General features: G+C 38.8%; 1 protein-coding gene across 16 annotated transcripts in view; it reads right to left on the bottom strand.

Moving 5' to 3' along the window:
- RBMS3 (RNA binding motif single stranded interacting protein 3) overlaps positions 1–25,460 on the bottom strand; it is a 708,023-nt gene that overhangs the window by 313,432 nt on the left and 369,131 nt on the right. For all 16 annotated transcript variants that reach the window (XM_040549120.1, XM_040549111.1, XM_040549115.1 and 13 more), the window contains one exon: positions 7,770–7,828. In XM_040549120.1, the coding sequence (XP_040405054.1) occupies positions 7,770–7,828 (59 nt within the window). The remainder of the gene's footprint in view (positions 1–7,769; positions 7,829–25,460) is intronic.

Genomic DNA, 25,460 nt, shown 5'->3' with positions numbered 1-25,460 from the left:
TTTTCTGAGGTGCAGTAAGATTTTGCAGACATGGAGGTGGGTATGTCTCGGGTCCTCACCACGGCAGGGCATCGGCCAGTGCTGGCACACTCCGGTTACAGTGACTTGCTCGGCACGACTCATCAAACCCTGCTGTTTCACTACAGCAGACATGGAAGGCATTCAAAAACATGCAAATAGGAGAACAGTTTCCTCCAAGCTAAGTGAGATTTTGCAAAACACTCACACGTTTGCCAAGATGCATATAACACCCGCTGGCCAACACAACAGGTGCCAGGAAAATACTTCACTTTATAGCATCACATGCTCCCACTGAGTGCCATTGCTTCTTTATGTTACCTAAACATCCACAAAACTTCACCTGTAAGTTAAAAGAGGCAGCTCCATATATATTTCTGAATATACACACACACTTTTATTTTAAAAAAAGGTTCATCTACAACCTCACAACATTTTTAATTGGTTATGTTTGTAGAGTAGCATTATAGCTCATGAGCCTGCAGATCAAACACCCTTCCATTTGACATGGTAAGGTGTGAACTTAGAACACTGAAGCGTTATCTGAACAACCTTACGGCTTCTTATTGCCAATTCTTTTCATTTTGTTTTGATCATCCCTGTTGGTGTTTTTCGTAAAGACTTGGCTCCTAGTTTCATGTGATTACATAATGATACCGATTTTTAACTTAAAAGGAAAAAAAAATCTCAAGCTCACAGTTTCACTCACAGGAGTGAAATAAAAGTTTTTTTTTAAAAAAAAAAAACTCCAAACATTTACCGGTTGTAAGCAACCAGCTTCATTATGTTTAAATGTACCTTAAGACTTCCAAAAATATTTAGGATGGCAATTTTTTTTTCTTTAACTATTTTGAAATGTTTCAGAACAAACAAAAATCAATTAGATGTTTAAGGAAGAACATTTTTCAAGCCTTCATAGTAACAAACAAATGACTAATGGAGGGAGAGCTCTGCATTACTTCCATAGGGCACTGATGCTATACTACTATGTGCTACCTCAGCAGCAGGACTGATCTGGGGACTTGATACCACCAAAGGCTCTGTCCTTCTGATGCAGGAGATTTGGGTTTATCAGTTGGTTTGCTAACCAGAAGTGGCACTACTCAGTGTAGTTCATACTTGCTGTTCAAGAGACCTAGAACTGCTACAGCTCAGTAATGAGACGCAGCAGAGCCATACATAAAACCTGCTGTGTGACGACCCATACTCAGCATCTACACTGTCTTCACAAATGCCTCAGTGTCAGAAAACCCACCAAATTAAGATATTGCATATTGCTACGCTTTTAATAACTTCTGAACTCTTATTCCACTTATTATGTAAAACTTTGGAATGGATCAAAAAAAGAGAAAGAAAAAAATGCAAACAAATGATATTGCACAAAAAATCACCACATCTGCTGTCTATCCTGGTATTGAAAATAGGATTGATTTATTTTTACACAAGTCTAGAGTTTCAAAATTAAATAAGTCTGTTTTACAAATTATTTACTTTCTACAAGATCCATTTCCCCTTGAAGCATGCTGTGCATGCCCTCCTAGTGTGAACAGTTTACAGTCTGTGATCAGGCACAGACCTACTTGGCTGGATTTTTTTCTCTCTCAAAATGGCAATTTTGAGAATCATAAATAACACAGCACAGTTATTGCAATTTTAGCTTATTCCCAATAAATAAAATTTATTAACTGAATAGCTTTCTGTGCAGCTTAGCTCTTTCTTCACTAACTTATGATTTTACATTGACTTGCTTCATGTTCCTAGTCACAACCAAATTCTGCCATCTCAAGTACAAAAGGAATAACATAAATTAATAAATACGAAGTGAAAATGCATAAATTAATGTGATCACATTATAAGCTTTAATCTTCATAGGTTATGTGCAAAAAATTACCTCCCAAAATTTAAAGTTACAAAGGTATATTGCCTAACATACACTTCAAGGTATCTCGTTATATGCTACACAGTTTTGTTTATCAGACCACCGGACCAGAAACCTCTTCCTCATTAAGCTCCAATTGATTAGGATACTTAGGGATGCAGGTAAACTTAAGAAGATGAATAGCTCCACTGACTTAAAATACAAGGCTGGACAAGGCTTTTTGGAAGTTACAAAGCAGCACTTTATGATGTCATTCCAATTATCTCCAATACTTACAGTAAGTTTGCAGTCATCCCGTTTTTGTTACACAAACCCACAATTTATAAAATAGGTCACAGTAGATTTTTAACTCGCGGTCTAAAAATAGCAGGGAAACTGGAGAAATAAAATTATGCAATATATGGTGGGTCAACATAGATGATCTCACGGCATGTTTTGACCGTAAAATCACCTAATGAATGTGTATCTACTTCCTTAGTTTATGTATTTAAAATAATAATAATAAAAAAAAAGTGAATAGATCATTGCTAAAAATTCTTGATGAGAAAAAATGTCATAATGAAATATTAAAATTATAAGTAGAGTCTCTATAGTTCTCCTCATCATGTTAGGCACATTTCTCTCCTAAGACAAACACTTACTATTCAACAAATCAAGTCACGCTTGGTTTGAAAAAAATATACATAAAATGAAGAATATGCAGTTGAAGTGTTTGTCTCCTACACATTACTGTGATTCATAGTTTTTATTTATTAAAAAAAAAAATTCCCACAGGTGGGATTTCCGACTTTCAGTCATTCTTACAGGCTCATCTTCTAAGGTCCTAGCAAAATGCACAAAATAATATGAGCTCCTGATTAAACCAGGAAGTAAATCTGTATGCATGCAATTAAAGTGTCTGCAAGGGCAGATGCAGATGACAGTAATTCATACTCTAAGAAATGGGCTTGTGTATTTGGCAGATTAACTGTTCTGTATTCCATTGCTATGAGGTATGGAAACTGTACTGTGAAACAACCATTACTCATTCCCTCTGCTCTGAGCACGTAGGTCTATCAAAGGCAAGCCAGTCTGGAGAGGGCGGGGGGTGAGCACTGGAAAGAGAAGAGTCTACGTGTTTAAGATTAACGCTTCCCTTGAATGGCTTCTTTTATTTAATTTCCCCTACTTTTTAAATTAGCAAATGCAGTAGACCCAGAAGGGAAACGTGCAAAGGAGAGAGGGAGAGGGGAAAAAGCAAAAGCAGCCAAAACTCTCCAACTTGTTCATTAGGGTTTTTGTGTTTGAACATCTGAATGAATCATGTGTCTGTTTTTCATTATTCTCCATATGTGATTGTTGCCTGCTTTGTTCAGTGATTTCTGTCCATTTTGTCATGACTGTGCTTATTTTGTTTTATATATTGTTCTATTACACAGAGATTGTTTTTTCTACTATGCCTCACTTAGCATTTATGCCACCAACAAAGAGTAATCTTAAAATGAGAGGTTACGTCAAAAGGTTTCCCTAGTGAACTCCCTTGAAGCATATATGATTTCTTTAGACCCGACTCCTTAATTCATACCATGCAAAAATCCTCAGATGACACTATTCACTATAGCACGCCAGGAATGTTGCAGGTATCATTTTAAAAATGTGAGGAATACTGGAGAATGACTTAAAGTCCAATTTTTCAGAGTGTGTTCTTCATTTGTTGAAGGGGAAGCCTAACGCTTTTTGCTAACCAGCAGCCTGTTTTAACAGATCTGCACATTGATACATATGGTACTTGAAATCATTACATCATTATATTCACTAGTTTACATTTTCAGATCTACTCTATACCTTGGACAAAACACAAATGAGGTTGAAATAGATTTTGAAATCTCTAATCACATAATTTCTTCTATCTTCTACTTAAATGTAATCCACCCTACTGCACTGTGTAAACTTCACAGAATGATGTGTTCATTTAACAGGATAGCTCATACTTTAAGAGAGATGAGTGATAGCCAAAAGACTGGAAAGGAGCCAACAAAATGCCTGTTGATTATTTGTTTGCTTTAAAGGTCTGGATGCAGGCACTAGTGAATTAGAGACACTCAATATAGTTTCAACTTCTGGAAAAATCCTAGAACAAATAGTACATAAATCTATTCACAGAGCCTCACAGGCATCAGGTGATGAGTACCCCATATCATGATAAGCAAGTTTAAATAATATCATATCGTACCTCCATCTAAACATAGGGAATTAGTCTCATGGATAGGGAAGTACCATATATTTTAATTAAACCTTGATTGTCTCTCATAACATGAACAGACAGGAGAAATACGACCTGTCTAGAAGTCCTGTGACACAGGTGCCAAACTGATTGGCACATCCAATTTTAAAAGTTTTCAACAGCTCACTGTTAAACTACCTGGTATACTGAGAAGGTTTCCTCAAAAGTCTCTCTCAGGTCTGTTATTACTCAGTCTTTTCCAAATTATCTTGTCCAGTGGATTAGAGAAATCATTTATTAACTGTGAAGAGGATACTAAAGAGGTAAGTGCTGCAAGCACTCTGGAGACTTAAGATTTGAGAATAATCTTAGCAAATTAAGGAGTAGCCAGGAAAAAAATACGATAAAATTCAATACAGACAAATGAAAAGTACTAGCCTTAGGAGGGAATAATCAACAGCACAAAGCAGAGCACACAATAAGGAATGCCTGGCTGGCAGCAGCACCGGAGAAAAGAATAACGGAACCATGGGGCTTCTAAGAATCTCTTTGCATAAATCAACATTGTTGGTCTCACACAACACCCTCAAAAATCTACCTATACTTTAAATATAAGTAGCTATTTATATGTATAAATAAACAGGAGAGCCACGCAATCACAGAGAAGACAAATTAAAATAACTTCTCCACACTATTTAAAATGGTCGGATTCAGGCTGTCTGACATTCTGTGTCAGGCTCTAAGGACTTCAGATTAGAGTGAACTAATTAGAGAGACCGATGAAGTGCAATATAATCAGAAACTTGAAACAGATTGCCTCTAAGGAAGGAGAGAAAGGACCAGTGTTCAGCCTAAAGAAAAGCTGGGACAGATGCATAGCAGTCTTCAAATATATGTGTTTGCTGTAAAGAGGAAAGGATGAACCGCTCTGCATATTCACTGGGGATAAGAAAAGAAGCGATAGGCTTAAACTGCACAAAGAGAGATGTGGGTTAGACATTAGGAAACACTTTATTATAGCAAGGACAGCAAGCACTATTGCAGATTGCCTGAGGAGCTAGTGGAATCTCCACTGCTGGAAGCCTTTGAGCACAGGTGACACAAACATCCGTCAGCGGTGGCTTAGGTAGTGCTGATCCTGGCCTGAGGCAGAGGAACAGACCAGATGACCTCTTCAGGGCCCTTCCAGTTCTGATGCCTGTCAGACTTTTTCTTTTTTCTTTTTTCCCCAGCAATCTTGCTAGAGGAAGGAAATCATACCCAAGAAGCAAAACATCTATTCTTTTTATGCCACATAGCATACTGTTAATAAATCCAATTATGTTTATGATCTTATAATGGCACCACTTATGTCATAAAGATCCATCTTTGAAAATACAAATAAATATATCTCTCTGCCCTAGAGTGTAAAAACACAGCATGAAACCAAACTTTTACAAAATTCCAACTCACTGTTACATAGCCCCTACTACAATAATATCAAAACAGACTACAACATAAAGAATACCAAACCAAGATGTTTGTCTTTCTCAAATTTTTACCATTCATGCTCTTTACAATGTTTTCACTTCACATTTCTGTATTTTGCAAGTACATCCATGTCTTTTCTTATTTCCACTGGCAAAGGGAATAGAAAGAAGTCTATATCACACGACAACATGTTTGTGGGAGTGGTTACCAGTCTATGAGCCTGCTTCCACCAGATTCACTGATTCACTCCACCAGCTTTTAGCCACCCAGCTGAAGCATCTATAGTGACAGCAGAGTGGTCTCAGACAACCAAGATCAGCAGAGACAAATACCTTTCGCTTTTCCACAGACTTCATTTATTTATTCAACACATTTACAGCCCAATTCAAATTCAACTCCATACGCTTGGTTTGTGTTGCCATTTCAGATGGACAAATTTAAAATAAAAGCTGAAAAAATGGTGGAGTCGACCCATGAGAGAACACCTCAGTCTTGGTGTATGGTGGGAACGGGGAAATACAACATTTCTGTTGCCAAAGAAATGTCTTAGCTGGAGTGTGGGACAATGAAGAGCGACCCAGGTTTACTCCAACCTACCTGATCATGGACTACTTTTTTTTTTTTTTTTTAACCCCTGACATCAGCAAATCAAGCCCCTGCAGCTCCCTTAATCCTAAACCCCAATTTCTTCCTACGCCAGGGTCTCAACCCAAACCACCGCTATCCCAAAGCCTATCCTATCTAACCATACTCCTGCTCATTGTAGCACTCTTCTTCCTTGTCAAACCAGCTCAGGGCCCTTTTGATCCACTCAGCCCTTTTGTAGCTCTGTCACTTTGCAAATCCTCCTCTCTCTACAGGTCCCCAGACAGCGCCCTGCCTCCAAAACTCAAGCCTCCCAGTGGCAGGTACATCCATCTCCTCCTAGCTATGAAACTGCCGCTCTCACCTCTGTGGGCCCCCACCCCAGGCCTTCTGCACTTGGCCAAACTCATCCTTCCACATGGGTATTCTTCTGTAAAACAAGCTAAACAAAAAAACAAAACAAAACAAAAAAATCTGGTTCCCAGTGTGATTTTCAAAGAAATACGGTCAGAGTGATGTTATCAAAAAAAAAAAAAAAAACAAGTCTAACCAAAGCGAATGCATGGTAGTGCCACTTCTGGTGATGGCTCGTGAACTATTAGGCTGATGGAGATTTCCAAGACTTGAACTGCAATCTTACAACCTACTTTTTTTTGAGTAGCTAATGAATGCTGCTGCTGGCATGCAAGAGATAAAGGCACACACTTCTCCAAACATCAATAACATCTTTGGCACAGCTGACAGGATTTTGAACTTTCTCAAAATTTGCCCACATATCTTTCTCTCCTGTTTCTCTTCAAACCCTATCTTGCCACCAGTGAGATATTTCTGCATGCAGTGCTTTTAGTAACTCATACAGAAATGCTGTCCAGAATGCACTTCTTATGAGAAGAATCCACTTCAGTAGATCCTATTACTCCAAAAGGATTCTGAATATCACTAGTATAAAGTGACAGACATTTTAAAGCAGAGGTTCCCACCATACACTTGACTGCTCTTCAGACTGTTAAATGAATAACCTAATATAATTCTACACATTAGCCAACATTTATCTATGCAGATTTAGCCATACATAGACACACATAAAAATATGAAATGTGCAATATTTCACTAAAAAACTTATGAATGTAAAACTGGAAGAGGAATCACTTAACTATATCTCGTATCATACCTTGGTATTGCAACAACTGGATCTATTTGTGTCATAAAGAATATTTTCTTCTTCTGACAGTGTAGGTCAAGACTTCACAGAACCAGAAAAAAAAAAACAGGTTTTGCTTGGGAAAATTTTTGTTTTTATATAGGAAATCAATTTGCATCAATGATGATATCATTCAAATCAGACGGTACTATGTGGTTAGAAGGTAATTTACTTTTCTGCCGAAGCAATTTGATACTTGTTCTGATTTGTGATTTTCATTTTGTTTGTTAATGAAAAAAATTAATGAGCAATGTTACTGGAAACAAGACTCAAAGCTTTGGCATTATTAAATATGTTTGCAATATACCGTACATTATGTTGATTGCACAGTTGGAGCCAAGGCCTTGGCAGTCAAGCCACCAGTCAATCATTCAAACAGACAATGAACTCATAGGGCAGACTTTTACACATACCTTTGCACTGATTTGTGTTTTTGTCAAGAATTGCCTTTGTGGATACAATTTTCCCATACCTAGAGAGAAAACAAAGAACAGAAATACATGTTATTGCATTTTAATAACATGCATAATTATTTTTGCACATATCCAAGAAAGAGATCTAGTGCTCTTGAAGAATGTTTCCCTGATACTTCTGGAGAGGTTCCTTCTTCCACTGTAGTTCAACAAACACCTTTAGAGTTCATCTGAAAAGCACCGCTCCTTTGCCACAGCCTGTCTACTTCTGGTCGCTGCACTGTACTGCCAGTATAAATGCCAAATACAGGGGAAATTTTAGGTCATCAGCACTACTAAAGATGCTTCTTTGGTTAAGTTAATTAGGCTTGCTTAAAAATATATTTTCATTTTTAGCTGTCAAACAAGATTAATTTTAATAGAGATGGACCAGATCCAGGATTAACAACGAGGAGGTATGGTCATTTATTTACATGCATGCACACACACACACAGACACAACTGTGCTTGGGTCTGCATTCACACATTCACACACACACCCTAAACAGATAGATTTAGATCTAGATTTAGATTTAGCTTCTGTTTTAGATAGACTGAAGCTTTTGAGGTTTATATGCATCTCCTAGCTCTTTTCCAACATGAGTGCTAATTCTTATTTTAGTATGTGACATCTCTCATAAGACAGCACTGCACTGCACTGCAACTTGATAGACCTGGCATGATTAAGAGGGAACTTGGGCAGCTACAATTTGTTGCATTAAGCAATTAGACCATAAAACAGCTATTTGTCTTTACCTTGCAGAGGTTTAAACTACACATACCAATTTAATGGTCAGTGTCACTAACAGCTGGTGAAAGATCATAGAAGAGAGCCATTTACAGATGAATATAACACTTCAGGAGAATGAGAAAATTAATTTTATTCCTCAAGTCAGTGGTATGTCTTGATCTCTCTTGGGTGGGAGGAAGGGAAGAAAAGCCTTCTCCCCCTCACCTGCCTCACTGGCTCCCTAGACAGAGAGGATTTTGTGCTCTGCAAGCAGACCCAATGCAACACACCCCCCACCATGACGGGGACATGGGCAGGTAGCTGTGGGGTCTGTTTTGCCACAGCTGGCTCTACTCCAAGAGGAGTGGATACCTAAAGCAGGTTTAATGTTAACCATGAGATCACATGCTTTTCTAAGCTCAGGTGTTTTCAGAATTGGGGCCTTCATATTCACTTATGTTCCACTTAGTTTTATAATTCTTCACGGTAATACCTGGAGTTGACTTTGGCCTCAAAGATGTTAGAGCACATATCTCAAACAGGCACGGCCAAATTCTCTGCCAGTGTGATTTATGGTTGCTCAGTGGGCAGCTTACCCAGCAGGAAGTTTGGCCCGTGCAGTGCATCTTCGTTTATTTGATTTATTTAGATTTAAAATCAAATACATGAAAAGCATGCAAAAACATGCCTATCTCGTACGGCAAAGGGCCTCTGACAGATATATGGAGAAAGAATCCAACAAAAATCAGCAGCTAACCCACAACAACCTCTAATAAAACACAACCCCTACCTAAACTTCCGCCAACAAAAACTAACACCCAGCCTCCATTTCAGTTCAGCCACTCCTAATGAATTGGTATGTTGTTCATCCAAGTCATGTGAGAGCTCAGAGTTAACATTTCTTGCCAGCAAAGACAGACATTTGTGGTTCCACTGCTTTTATTACAGATTTCCCAGAGTTATTTGCCGCGTACTGTGATCCTGCACACACTTCGTTACACTGGAGATTTCAGTCTGAGAAGCAATTCTGTTCGGTCCAGAAGCTTCCTCCGGCACATACAGCTAGATGCACACCGACGTGTTTGCAAAACCAGGCATCTGAGCAGCGAGAGGTGCCACAATAACAAACACCGTTATAGGCAATTAGCCATATGCAGCTGATTTCATCTGCCGCTATAAACCTCGAGCTGTGCCACAATAAAGTCATTGGAATTAATTTGGACACTGTTTTCCTAAATATTTCAAGTAAGTATTTTACAGTAATCAGAACATTAGTTCTGATGAAGAATGTTAGCTTGTGTTTTGCATTAAGTCAGGAACGTATTTTGTTCCTACAAATGTAGTCGTGTTCCTTTCTTGCACACATGGAGAGTGGTATCAAGTTATGTTGTCCCTCCAAAGCTGACGTCTCTTCATTTGCATGAGCCTTAAGTGTGCGTTCATTCACATGGAAGCAACAAACAAGTATTCTTCCATGAGAATGCTCACAGAAATAACAATAAACCACACCACGAGCGACAGCTCCTTTTCTTATATTTAAATAGAAACTACTATAAAATCTAACAGCCTGCACAAACGATATCATTAATGTAAAAAATACTAGGTATGGTTTGCATGTCATGGGAGAATATGAGCACTATCTAATTTCCTCCTGAATTATGGTGCATGAAGGTATTCTTTCAAAGATCTTGAATCAAAAAAAAAAAAAAATCTGGTCAGTAAAAGATAATTGTGGAACTGAGTTCATCTCAATGCCTTATTATCAACCTTTAAACATAATGATTGTATCATTAAGGATAACCTACTGCATCACAGTATCCAAGGTAAGAGAAGTTATGAATCTGTGAGACTGCTACCTCAAAAATGTGTCTACTGCACATCTGAACCAAAATTTTTATTCAGAAGATTCCCAGACAGATGTGTTGTTTTTCATTACATTCTTCCCCATTATTTAAATGTGCAGTAACCTCAAATAAAATTATTTTCATCCTGTTTTTAAAAATCCTTTTAATTCCCTGTATTGAATGATGTTTTTAATGTTTTCTGCATGTAATAATTTTCATTTAAAACCATGCGGTCAGAGACTTGAAAGAGCTTCCATGTCAGAGGCAAACGCATACACTAGGACTTCAGCTCATTAAAGATGGACCCATGCAGTGAAACTATGACTAGGTATTTTCACTGTTCCTCATAATATATAAGGACTGACAAGACAATTACAAGATGGACAGTTTAAATTCTGGAGAAGAAGATACTCGTCCAGAAGAGGAAAAGTTACCTTTGGAACTCATGGCCACAGGAAGTGCTGGTGCCCCACAAACTGCATCTCTACAGAAAGCTATTAGATGACTTCTAGGCTGTTAGATCTGTCACCAAATTAAACACAAAGGCATATCTGTGGCCCTGGAAGCCACCTAACATTAAAAGCTGGGAGAGGGTGACAGGGAAGTATCATGACATCCAGTCCCCATTTTAACATCAGGCACCTCCCCTTACAACGGCTTAAATAAATTCCTGGTCTGACCCAGCCCAGCCACTCTTATATTCCACAAGAACTGTAACTTGGAGGGGAAAAATAGCTTCTTATGAACATAAAGATTTTTACCACTTCTTGTATATACCAGTTCAGGGCAAAACCATTCAAGTTTCTGATATCCACTGTTAAAATTACAAATGTCACTTAAAAACACTTCACCTACAAATGACAGTAACACATACCTTGTCACACCCTGGGTGGTGGCAATAAGGGGAAACCACACTGTGCTGTGGTCCACAGAGAGAAAAAACTCCCTGGGCAGCATCAAAACCCATCCCACTGCACCCCACATTTTCCAACTACTCAGCAGGCTCTAGGAAGATGCAAGCAATGCAGAATAAACCCTGAACATGCATCAGGGCTGCAGTACAAATAGATCACTTCAAGAGCCTTGCAGGCAGGTGGTCAATCAGCACTTACACTGCAGACAAGGCTCAACCGTTTGTTCCTGGGAAGTTATTTGATAACTGCTGTTAAAATGGAGAGAGTTCCTAGAGGCAGCACTTGAGCTGTAAGCGATACCACTTGCAAGATGCGGGAACCTTTCCTATTGCCTGCACTGATTCCAAACTGATGGGAGAAGTATTTCTATGTTGTCCTTCAAGCCAGCTTTCAGGCTGGCCATGGCTGGTCCTGTAACACGAAATAGCTGTTGGACCAGACAAGCCATGTCCATCACCCAACTCGGTACCACAGCTATGCCACCCTTTGTGTCCATCCAACCAGGGTGGCAGGCACACAGACACCTACCTATCACCGCTTTTCCCCCATTCTGGTTATTACTCATGTGTTTTAAATAAACGTGAAACTTGTGATTTCAACCCAAGTAACCTCTTCACAGTTTTTCCTTGCTTGGTTAAGCCAAGGGAGATGGCATGCAATTTCCAAGTTGAGAGCTTACTAATTATATCCTTGACATTAGGGTTCACCCAAAGCCCCACGTGTTACTCAAAGCACAATTCACCCAGCTGAAAACAGACGGAATTTCTACGCATTTAGGTAATATATGCTTTTATCTCTGGAACTTTTGTACTGGGATGAATTTGACCAGCAGTAATTGGATTTAGATAAGCAACTCTGAGACTCTTTCATTCTTGTGAATGAATATATAAATAGCGTAACTGGGTTTATTTTGTTTAAAAGCGGACTCTATTAGGAAAATCATGGATTTCTGTAAAAAAAAGAAAAAGCCCACATTATGAAAGCCTAAAATACAGCAGGAATTGCTACTATGTTTCTCAGAGAGATGTTATTCCTATAATGCACTCCCACATGCACCGAAGACATCCAAATCCATACAGAAGGGAAATTCACTCAGAAAAAGTTCTGATTTTCATGATCATTTTGGGGGCATTTTATCTACTGCATGACATTTTCAATACTTCTTTTTTTTTTTCTCCTAAATACAACATGTAGAATTCTATCCATTAACAAAGACTTGGCCGGTTTGTTGTTTTTCTGTACATTACTTTTATATTTTTTTGTAAAGGAAAAGTTAAAACCAAACTCTCTTTTTATTCACAGAGATATGAAACAACTAAATTCATACCATTCAGAGCAGCTTCTATTTCACTGACCAGCACATGGCTTGGGGAATAAACAGGGGACAGTGGTTGCAGAGAACCTACAGTGTAGTGGATTAATAAAGACTGTACTTCTGTCCAAGAAAATACAAGTTTAACTCTCGTCTTCACTTATTTCAGTCTGGCTATCAAGTTTATAAAAATCATTCCTTTGCTGACTGTAATACAAGTCACTACAGCAATTTAGAATAACAACTTGTCTAAGAGTTTCAAAAAGACCAGAAAAAAAGGGGTGTCTCAAATTGTTTGGTTGTAGGTCTAAAATAGCAGCGAACTTTCAGAAGGGCTCCCAAGTCCTTTGTACCAAATTCTAGAAGGCTCAGAGTTGCTCAGCAATTTCTGAAACCTAGACCATGTATTTTTGTTCAGAGTAAGATGCCATCCAGTTTTAAGCAGAAAATAATGAATATTATAGCATCTATGAGGAGTGAATTTCCTGGAGAATGAAAGCTGATTAACCACTGAAAGAATGCATGTAAATTTGGGAATATTTTCTGGTACAGATATTTACTACTAAGAAAGAATATAGTGATTTGATTCATAAATGGATCTATAGTTCACCATCACACTATGCTGACCAAAAATGTATTTTTCAGAAGAAAAAAAGAAACAAAAAAACTATGTGCACATGCCTATGAATGCTATTATTACTTCAGACAAATAAAAGCCAAGACCATACCATTCTCTTGCATAACAGCTCTGTGTTAGGAGGAAAGAACCTAACAGGTTGTTTCAGAGTATGGATTGAGTCATTTACTCTACAATACATTTACAGATCATATTCAGAAATCCTGCTTTTAAGGAGAAGATTGAAGCACTATTTAGCTCCAGTCACAGGGCTCTTGTACCACTCTGGAGCAGCTATGATCCTTTGGTGCTAGAACACCGAAAACTTGGTTGTAACAGTGAAGGTTGCTTCTTGTACAATTTTGACAACTTAGAGTGTAAAATACTGCAAATAAACCTCTTTAAATGTGTGTGGAAATACCAAAACTAAAACTATCCTTCTGCTGTTAAAATGCTGGCTTTTCTTTCCAGTGTCTCTAGAACTAAAGCACAGGAAGACGTCTTGCCTTATCTTTATTAGATACAGATGTCTTACATTCAAGTTAGAAAAATATTTACAAGACAATACAGATATTTACTAAGAAGCAGAGAGTCGTATTTCCTAATCAAACTAATCTGCCTTCATATTCTTAAGCATTATTAAGAATATTAAGCACATTCTTAAGCACATTCACCTCAAAAAATGTCTCATACAAAAGTGTACAGACTCTGGATACTTACTGTAATTGTTTTCAATACTTGAGAAATTAAGCTAGCTTAAACAGAAGCCAAAGTAAAGGTAATTTATATTTCCAGAAATTTTGTAAATGTTTAAAGAACTTGGACTCTCAGACCTGTACGAAGTATATCACTTAGGTAATTCAAAGGTAATGTTTCCTGTAGCCTTGTTCCCTTCCTTGCCAAAGTATAAAAAGATTTTTGTCTGCATGTAAATGGAAATTAAGTGGCTTGATCCAACACTTGCAGAAATCAAAGGCAGTTTTTTCATTGCCTTCAGTAGGTACAAGCTCAAATCCTATTCACAGTGCTTATAATAAGGCTACAGATTTGTCACGCTCTTGATACCCAGTACAGAATAAAATGCCACTTACTGAAGTGGCACTCCCCATAAAAGCCTGACATTTTACAGCATTTTGTTGTGTTTCATTTTGTTTGTGTTTTTTTTTTTTTCACAGTTTATTTCATGCAAGACACTTGGCTCTTACATGCAGTTTTAATTCTAAATACTGTTTATTCTGAATTAGGGCTATCTATTATGTTCATATTACATCTGTATGCTTGAATATTGAAACTACTTAAGACTATTTAAAAATGATTACATTATTGTATATTGTATTTACATTAAAGTTCTGACATTTATATTTTTGCTTTGATAAAAAGCTATGTTTTTCCCTCACAGTTCTGCCATGACAAATAACCGGTGTTAATAATTAATTAGCAAAATATTTTACAGTTGCTAAATTAAGTATGGAAAACAAAATTCATGCACAAATTAATAACTGTGATTTCATGCAGAACACTTCAGCCCTTCTTCTGGGCCATCATTAAATCTTCAACTACTAATTATTGCATATTTGCAAGAATTCAGATGTCTTAAAAAAAATAAAATGCAACTGTTGTTTGCAGACACTCAGCAGTGCTACTAATTTTTCTGTATAATGATAGGATGCATTATTTGGAAGACAGCTTAGGGATCTGAAACCCGTCACAGACAAGATAAACCTGTTGCCTGTCACAAATGATAATGCCAGGCAAACTAATTTTCAAAGAACTGCAGGGAAAAAAAAAAGAAAAAAAAAAAGCTATCTTTTCTATTCTTAAGACATCCCACATTGGCATTTGAAGGAAAAAAAAAAAAAAACACAGATCTTCAAACTGGAAGATTCTCCTTTATCCAATGATTTAATTATGAATTATGTCAGATATTGTAAAAATACAACTCTCCAACATGTAATTCTTGTGTAGAATTTATTTACTTTGTATGTTCTTGCATGCTGGGATGTCTTGTATCCAATTTCTCATTCACAGTGTTGCTTACTTATGGAGGATTCATTGTGAAATTACAGTTGGTATGAACCAGCATGCCAGCATACCATGATATTAATCTCTAAAGTATTCAATCATTTAACAATAGCCCCATTATTCAAGGGAACTCTGAGCATTCAGTTTGTGCAGATTTTCTGACATTTCACTAAAACGATTTGCTCTTAAAAGAATTATATGACTGCAACGTATTGTAAATACATATATATATATATATATCAATCAGATGTTACCTCTCTAACAATAGCCAAGAAAAGAAAAGGAATTAAAAAGAAAAGCAAGAACTCCAGCTACCACCAGGGACTATGAACTCAAACTGATAATTTAAAGCTAAAGCATTTTGTAGAGTTCACACAAAGGCCATTTGAATCAAATGTGTGAGTGAGACTTTTTGAGTTCACAGAGCTCCCATTTCATTATTTACAAATTATAAAATATCAGGTACTTGAGATGTCTTTGGAAACAACTTTGTTCTGAAAAGCATCATTCCTTAGGATTTTTACATTGCAAAATATGTATTTTAGGAACTAATCATAAATTGCTTCTTTTTCTTAAATATTATTTATTTTAATCATTTTATTTTCAGAGCTGGAATGTCACAGTTATGTTTATTTTCCAGAGGCCGAACTTCGACACAAGTGATGCACAGGAACACATTTTTCTCTGCCTGAAATTTTCAGGGAGAAGCAATAGGAGCATGATTTTGGAATTTTAAAATCACAAGGACAGAAGCATACACTGTTCACCCAGGACTGGGACAGAATACCTCTGGTTTTGAATTTCTTTGAATTTTATTTAACTTCACCAAGTGTAAGGAGCCCAGATGAACTTAAAGAGGAAAATTTATCAAGGTTAAATCATGTTTGTAGGCTGAAATTAATTTTTTTCTGTGTTGTTGTTGCTGTTGTTTTGGAAGGGTGTTGGAAGTCCTCCCTACAGCCCTGATACAGAAAACAACCTGATACAGAAAACAACCTTACACATAACAGTAAGTGCACATTGCCAGTTAGTGCTTTGCTCTCCTCAGGGCAAGGCCTAAAACAGCTATGGTAATTAATTATAACAGCACAAATGTGTTCTTGCTGGTAACTCACCATAATGTCCAGGCCAGAGTCCCAAAGCAAGTATTCTCCGAAAACGTTCTCGAGTCATCGCTTTGTCAAAAATAAAATTTAAACTAGATGAAACTGCCCAGCATGGCATACAGATGTATAATTTATGAATCATGTTATTTTTCATGTTTTCAAAATGCTTTAAAAAAAAAGCCGCAAGTAAATGCAGAATCAAATGAAGTCACCTGTTACAAAAATGCATTTACAGGTTTAAAAATGTATTAAGATTAGAGATCTTGTCTATTATATAAATACTTCTTCATCCTTTATTGCCCAAAGAAAGATGAACATAATTCAATGTATTAGCCTCACTATACCAGCCTGGTAAATATCTTTGAAGGAAGGGCTTATTAAAAACTGCACTTTGGATATCTCTTGGTTTCTAGTCATGCGGTGCCATCTTCCAGTGGGCTACCCCAATTTGCACCAACAGAGCAGCTGCCTCATTATTTTCTGTCTTTGAACATTGAAATTACACTTCAAGATAACATCAAGGGGCAGGGAATAGGGAATAATTAGCACATCTGTAGCTCTCTGCTCATCAGTCATTGGAGAACCAACGAGCCTAAGATGAACAAAATCTTACAGTCAACTCACTTACTCAGGCTTTGTGCCAAATTCTCTTATTGGACGCCTTTGCCACAAGTCTCCTACAGGAGAAAAGCCAATGGTGGCAATTGCTGTGCTCTGCCGTGGTTCAGTTCATAACCACAAACAGCCACTATGGCCCAGAAAGAGGTTAGATAAGCCATGGGATTCACTCAATAAAGATGCTCATTATATACCCAGTATCTTCAGTCTTCAAAAGGGCACTTGGTAGTTCCTGCGTGGATGGAGATCTATAAAAAAGATGTGCTCTGTAACCCATTTTTCTGAAATATACACGGGAAAATCTAGAGGAAGGAGCAAAAATTTAAATATTTTATGAATCTGCTGGGAAATTTTACCCCAGGAACAGAAAGACTCACTGAAAAATACAGTGAGTACATTCTGAAATTTTACCAGTAGCACTGGATTTGGAAGCAAATTAGCTTCAGTCAAGTTTGGGAGCCTTTAGATGCCTTCAGTTAAACTAATTAAAAAAGATATGATCCTCAATCCATATAAAGATGCACATGAAGAACCAAGGCCTCATCTGATTATTGAGCATACTTTGGGAGAATGAGAACTATGATTCACTGAGATAAACCCACAATTCCTGTAACTGGCTAAGGAGTACAGTGATGACAATTCCTGTTGCTCACTAATACACCAAGAAGTTAAGAAATTAACTTTTGGTATTAAAAAATAAAGAAGAAATAAATACATTTGAAATATTCTTCTATTTTGTTTATATATTGTGAGCCTTTGTGATAGACTCAGATGTATTTTCAAACTTCTCTTTACAGCCACAAAGGAAAGAAACCTATATTTTTTTAAAATAGAAAGCTGAGATTCCCATCTTATCACACGCCTCAGGATCTAAGGGTTTAAGAAACAAATATTGTGAACCTTGCAATAAACTTCTGAGGGTTGGCAACACCAAGGGCAACATCTTCATCAAATATTAGTGAACATCCTCAGCTAGGGAAAAAACACTACTTGGCAGTTGCATGTTTTGGATCCCAGAAAACAACCTTGCAAAAGAAAAAAAATAAAATAAAATAAAATGATAACAATGAACAAATCCACCCTGCATTCTATTCCCAGCTTTATAAAAAGAGCTGCTGGATTTAAAGATTTATGAAAACCCCAATGCTGACACCACTCACTTTACTACTGCTATCACACAGATAAATGACAAGTATATCCCGTACAGATAAATAATATTTCAGCAGCCAAAATATAATCTGCCAAATGTGCTGGGTTTAAAAAAGAGTACCACAAAATTTACAATGATCAACTGTATTGGCAAGTAGATTGCTTTTAGTACAGGCCATGAGAAACAATGAAAACACAAAAACAATGGAAGAGGGACATCCAGTCAATCTCAAAGGATTATATTAAATGGGCTTACATAAGGCTGGTGGCCAGTCACTAGTGGGGTTCCCCAGGGCTCCATTTTAGGGCTAGCAGGTTGAGGGAAGGGATCGTCCTGCTCTGATTTGCGCTGGTGCAGCTTCACCTCAACTGCCGTGTGCAGTTTTGGGCATCATAAAACTGTTAGAGAGTGTCCAAAGGAGGGCTACGAAGATGGTGAGGTGTCTAGAGGGGAAGGCGTGTGAGGAGTGGCTGAAGTCACTTGGTTTGTTCAGCCCAGAGAGGAGGAGACCGAGGGGAGGCCTCACTCCATGGGAGTTTTCCCACCCTTTCCCGTTCTGCTATTTGCAAAGAAAGTTCTAAAAAGACCAACATCTTGAACAAGAAGCCAAAGCAAAATAAAAGGTCTAGTACAGCTATTCATTTACCAGATGCCTCTGCCCTTCGCTTTCTTTGAGCTTGCTCCAGAGACCACGGAGATCAAGAGAAAGACCTATGGGTTTCCCCTCTTCTGCAATTTCTGAGAGCCATTAAGCATTACTCTACATGTAACATTCCATTTTTTCAGACAATTTCTGAAGTTCAGACTTAGGTTTCTTTTTGACTCCCACATTCTCAGGACAACTGCTCCTTTGTTCAAGCTTCCATGTTTATGGGAATGTTATCTTATCTCTGGTTTAGCATTTAATATTGAGCACAGTCTCAAAAGAATCACCGTCTTGTCTGAGATTTAAAGATTTATGTCTGCTTACATTCTTAAGATACATACACATAAACATACAAACAAGTCTAAGTAAATTTACTCTTACTAGAGCTGTTCTTCAAATGATGATATTTAACACCATTTACAGTTTAGTCCCCGTATCTCCCCTGTGATATATTTATCTTTTTTCCAAAATCTATTATAAGAGTAAAACAAGAACATCCATAGGAAAACAAGCTTTCGTGAGCTTGGTTTAAAGTAAGCAAGGTGTAAGTAGCAAAAAATCAACAGAAAAGAAGAGGGTAAAGCAAACCATTAGGGTATGGCAGAGGACTTCCAAAGCCACTGGGCCACCCGAAATTGAGACACTCACTACAACAGCCCGGATCTGTGATTTCGAGAACACAAACCTGAAAGAGTGGTGAAAATCAAAAGAAAATGACCCCAGTCTGAATTCCCAAGCACACATGGATGCGGTGAGTAATACAAGGACCTGTCCACACCACAGACACAGCAGTCCTGCAGGAGAGCATGGAGCAACCTCAGCGAGCTTTAACCTAGGCTCAGGTTTTGCTGCTCGACTCTAAAACCCACAAGCATCTGCAATATATATGCTCCTTCAGGAAGTGAAATGGACAATAGCATTCATATCTTCATAAATCCTGCATAACTGTGCTCCATTTAAAAGCAGAGTGCTTTAGAAACGAATCACTGTTTGTCTAAACCCCAGGCAGCGTTCTCCCCAACCTCTCCTATGTCTCCTACCCCAGAGCTTCTCCAGATGGCCATTCTCTCTCCCACTTTCAAGATCAGCCTGTTTCAGACCTCATCAACTTTGACAGTGGGAAAAAAAATCCACCTTGTACAGAAGGTCTTTCGTCACTTTTGAAGCCTTTGTATGTGTTAATCCCTGCTCTGTCAGTTTTCTCTCCCTTTCCTCCCCTCCCCTTCAGTGGAAATTTTCTACTCTTTACAAGCCTGGCTCTCTGCAGAAAATTGATTTCCCCTAGGATACAGCCATCCTACTGTTCTGTGTACGGTCATTAATGACCATCCTGTTCTCCACAGAGACAGACACGGTGGCGCTCCTCCCCAGCTCCTAGCGCAGAAAGTGCACAGTAGGAAAATCTGAACATCCTCTGAGCTTAGCCATGTTAAGAGTACATCAGCTCCAGAAAATACCATGCATAACCTCCAAATGAGCTACTAGGAGAATAAAATAACTTGTCAGCTTCCGTCACTCTTTATTTTACTGCACTAGATTTTATTTTTTTTAATTTCCCCCAAATAACAACCATCATGTAGTTTTCTCTCCCCCAGAACCACACGGCAATGAACTGCAAACCAAGGTACATCAACCCTGCAGTGAGCAGTGTGACTGCAGCTCACATTGGTTTTACTTGGGTTTTCTTTACAAGGAAGGAAAGCATTTCAGCATAGTCTTCCAAACCTGTCTGAAAATGTGAGAAAAGATCTGGGTGCTGCACCTTTTGCTGGTTTAGCTGCTTTACAAGCAGTGAACGTGCTGGCTTTGCCATCTCTGGGAGATCTGCAGTCCCACCTTTGACTGCAGTGAAGTCCCATCTTTGGAGTGACAGACAATTCTCCCCTTGGCTCCTGACTGACTGTTATGCCAATGGGTGAAATGCAAAAGTTTACTCACAAGGCAGCTTATGCCTTCTCTATAAGCACCTTGTGGCTAAACTGCCAGTTGACTCCCATGGGGTCCCTGTAAGAACTTGCCCTTGTCCCTGCTGGTAGAGAAAGGAGGACCAGAAGCAGCGAGGAAGACAACAGGCACCTGATCCTCATCCATTTCCAACGAAGGATTTTTTAGGTGATTAAACTAATCTTTCTTATCGAGTTGTGTTTCGGCAGAACTAGAGAAGAGGAAAAAGATGAACAAGGCCCAAAGATGGTGATATGTTTTTTGTTTCTTTGTTGTTGAGAATTCAGCTTCATTCCAGTGACTTTACTTCAAACAAATAAGAGCAGTGTCTTAAAATCAAAAGGTAAATTAAAAACCAACAACAAACCTTTTCAGTGACTGAACAACCACCACCCTTGCGGAGGTGAAAACAACAGCTATGAGCAATCCCTAAGCATTAGTTCTGAAATCAGGAGGGGGTCTTAGCTACCAAACTTCAAATTGGTCTGAAAAAAGTTAACACAGCTAAAGCCTGATGCAGCACTTCAGCAATACTTGGGGGGTGGGGTGGGGGGGGTGGGGGGGGAGGTGGGAGGGTGTTAAACTGCCCGAGTCAAGAAATTCACATTTGAAGCTCACATTGTCCAGCTATGCTTTCTAAATTGTTCCAGGATTTCTTTACATAATTCTCGCTTATGCTGGCTGGTGCTAGCCAAGGAAATCCTCTGCAGACAAGCAGGATGATCCCCTCCACTGCAGGCTCCACAAAATCATGTGCTCTATGGAAATTTCCAAACACCTCAGCCCAACACGGGTGAGTTCAGGATAAAGTTTCAAGCCTGAACTCTATAATTTCCTGTCTTTTGCTAGTCTACACAACTCTTTAATGTTGCTAATATCATTTTTGTGGGTGTGATTGAATTACCCACCACTCCTGATGCCAGCATTAGTGGATCTCCATGTAACAGGAGAGCCCGCCTTGCTGCACATGCTGTTACTAAACACCATTACGCAGAGCAGCTGCAGACCTGATAGCAGGACAGGAGGGCCACCTCATTAGGAGGTGATGGGCACTTCACTGATGGCACAGGGCCTGACCCTGAGCTCGCCTCGACAGCCCCACGGGACGGCCTCCTGCAGCAGCAGCCTTGGCCAAAATACAAGTGCCCAGCCCCGGGAATCTGCTGACAGCACTGGGATCCCGCTTGCAGGCTCAGCATCCCGAGCCCTGTGCGCTGCCGCCGTGACTTGGCACGCCGATGCGATAGAGATGTATTTGCTTGGCGACATTTCGACTCCAGGTGCAATGGAGGGCTGCTAAATTCTCTGCTGAGAGCCTGCCTCCCGTGCTGGTGACAGCTACTAATGAGTGGCGAGATCCTTAAAATCCCTTTCAGAAGTCTTTGCAGAGAGATTAAAATGCCAGGGGTGCGTTAGCCGTAGCTATCCTAGGACAGGAGATTTAACAGGAGTGTTCTCCTCAGCACACTTGTCCTGCTAACCAGTGGTTAGTAAACAAATGATGAGCTTGACTGCCATGCAGAAATATCCCTCTTTAGAGGGGGGTCACACTGAGGAAAGAAAATGGGGCACGGGGAAAGAGGTAAAGGAGGAAAAAAAAAATAACACAGGATGAGGAGTTCAAGGCTGTTCCATGTTGTTGGCTCCATTCTGATAAAAATGTAGTGGCAAACCCTCACACCCATGGATTTGCAATGTACTTTAGTCCCCCATCTTGCCACTGTGACCTGCCTCGTCCTCATGCCTCCCGTGCCGGCTGGTTTGGCTGCAGCCACCCTGCTCCAGCACCAGCAGGGACTGTGCTGCTCCCAGTCACCTGGCGGCAGCCCCAGGTCCCCAGCACACCATGGGAACTGCACATCAGGGACAAGCAATCTGCTCTTCCAGCTAAGAGAAATCCTTGATTCTTTATGTCGAAGTGCGGTAAGAACAACCAAACAAATGCAGGAACCTAACAGGAGCTAACAGCAGCAAATCCATGTTTCCACAAAGCCAGCTTTTTCTTACCACACACTGAAAATAGAGATGAAACAACTACAGACCCTAGAAGTGCTGACAGTATTTAACAGCTGCATCGTTACAGTCTGTCTCCCACATCTGTAAGACCTGCAGTCACGTTAGTCCTATTCTTACTGTAGATAATGAGCAAAATCATGCCAGGAGTATATTGCCCTTCTTTCATTGAAATCCGCCTAATGACTACTTGGTCATACTCCATTTTGTCCCATTGCAGCCACCAGTTTTCCTTCCCATTTAGAAGCAATTGCTATGAGTTCATTTTATTCAGGGAGTCAGAAGATTGCCCCATGAATCCTTCAAGCTCCTTGAACTGGCTGTATGATTATATATGTGATAGGAATTCATTTGTCATGCAGTTCATACAGCACTTAATAAACTGTATACTAAAATATTTGTGCTAAGTTATCATGGGGTAATTAAAAACATCATGGTGTTGATTTAAGTAAAGGGGAGGGGACAAGAAACATTAAAGATTTGTAGAGAAATTAAGTTCTAAAAAAATTAAACTAGGTATGGCTTAGATCCAAATTTCTAGCTTTTCAAAATGAAACTCCAAGGGTGCTGCAGTTTTCTCATTGGATGGGGCTTTGTTACGCAAAGCTGACAGACATCTGATTTACAACCAAAGGTAATCAAAACTTCAGAGGTGGAGAGAAAAGCTTTTGGTTCTGACACAGCTTTGGTACCAGGGTACCATGATCTCCACAGAGCACATACTCCTCATTACAGTCCTGCTCCAACACTATGCCATCCTGTGAGTATCACTTGTTCTGCTCAGGAACATAGATATTACAGTGTTGCATTTCCTCCATTAAAGATATACAAACAGGTACAACTACATAAATTACACATAATACTAATCTGTATAAACTTGGAAGTGATTTCTAACCTCAAATAATTATTTTTAAAAACATTTAAATGACCCCGATATCATCAGTAGTTCTTGATGAAATTATCCAAAGGCTGGAGAAAACTATCTCGTAATCACAGACTTAAGCAGTTCCATCTATTTTGATTATTAAAGAAAGAAGTCTGAAAAGTGACTTGATTATAGTGCGTAAGTACATCTGGGAAGAAAACTGGAGGAGAGGGAGAGAATCTAAAAGGTCTTTGATCTGATTACAGCAGGAATCAACAGGTGAAAATCTACCCCAGAAAGTTGATTTTGAAATTGGTGAGAAATTCTAAACAGGGAGCATGGCTAGCCACAGCAACAAACTGTTAACCTTAGAGGTAGGTTTGGTATTGTTTTCGTATCTTCAAATCCAGAGGGGTGCTTTTCTGAAAGATATTCTTAACATAAATAAATTGCTATATTCAGTCTGAGAGCAAATGAGGGATATTTAAGGACCTGAATCGACCAGAAAATAATGCTAGATCATCCCTTGGCCTCTTTTGGATCCTAAATTGTATGAATCCATGAATTATTTTATCCCTTTTAATTACTAGGTGCCTACTATAAAGAAGCTAAAAAGTTAATGTTCATTTTGAATCACTGAATTACAGAAAATAATTGAAGTTTCATAATTGGATTATAATCCCAGGAGTACATGGAAATGCTGAACTGAAAAGCTGAAGTAAGGAAAGCATGTCTGTTCCCCCCCTCCCTTTTTTCTTTTTTTTCTTTTTGTGATCACCAGGCAGTAATAGCCATAAATGCTGCACTTATTACCTGTATGACACTGAAACAATAACATGGCTCTGATCTTGCAATAACTGCTCTTTGAACAGACTGCTGTGCTTCCACAAAGCTCATGTGACACTGGGTATCCGTTGGCAGAAAGCTTTTTTCTGAATAGAACCTAAATTACCTAAATTGTCACATGGCTGTTACCTTCTTTATTTGAGGTTGCCACCAGACTAGATGTATTTCAAATAATCCAAGAGAACCAGAAGCAGAATCCAGAGGTCTCCACTTTCCCTACAGCTCGTGACGGGGACACAGAAAATACATTGCCAAAGAGAAAACCTTTTCAGTGAGATCAACATCTTTTAAAAATTAAGCTGAAAACATTCCATCTTTCCGGTCTCCGTTTTATAACAAGGCAGACAGAAAACCTCTGACGCAGTTGCAAAAATTCTAAGAAATTCCTTCTCTAGTGAACATCTTTTGAAAAAAATCAAAGACTTTTTAGCTTTTAATATAAATCTAACTGCAGTGCTTGTCACACAAATAATTCTGGGAAGTTACCAAATACTTGGAATGAAGAACATTGCATGCTACATAGCACAGAGCTCTTGTCGATGCTTGTTTGGAATGGTATGGGAAAGTCTAGCAGCTGAACACAATGACATTTTTGTTTCAGTGCTGATAATATTCAATAGCTTTGCCATCAAAGCTGGCCTGCCACTTCCGCTTGTATAGAAATTACAGCCACGTCCTAAGATTCTTGCCATTAGCTGGAAGCAGCGCCCAGGTTATTCCTGTTTAGGGAGGGAACAGGGGGGTTATTAAGCATTGCTGGTATTGTTTCCTTATAGCAAAGTTTTAGGACGATATATTTCTCAAACAGACAGGAACATCATCTGCATCGTACCTTCTAGAGAAAGGTTACAGAAACATTTCTGCTACACATATGTCAGAACATGAACAGTGCCTCCATCGTCCTCTAAAAGTTGGTGTTTCCTAAGGAGAATAAACAACATCCCACTTGGAGAGCTTCCTACTTCCTTCTCCACACTCCGTGCATTTATACAGCCATCGTTTCTGCCCTCCCACTGCTGCTATCAA

Source organism: Cygnus olor, chromosome 2 (assembly GCF_009769625.2).
Source record: "Cygnus olor isolate bCygOlo1 chromosome 2, bCygOlo1.pri.v2, whole genome shotgun sequence".
NCBI classification, from domain to species: domain Eukaryota; kingdom Metazoa; phylum Chordata; class Aves; order Anseriformes; family Anatidae; genus Cygnus; species Cygnus olor.
Note: the sequence above shows the minus strand (reverse complement) of the source record. Positions and strands in the feature narration are given on the sequence as shown.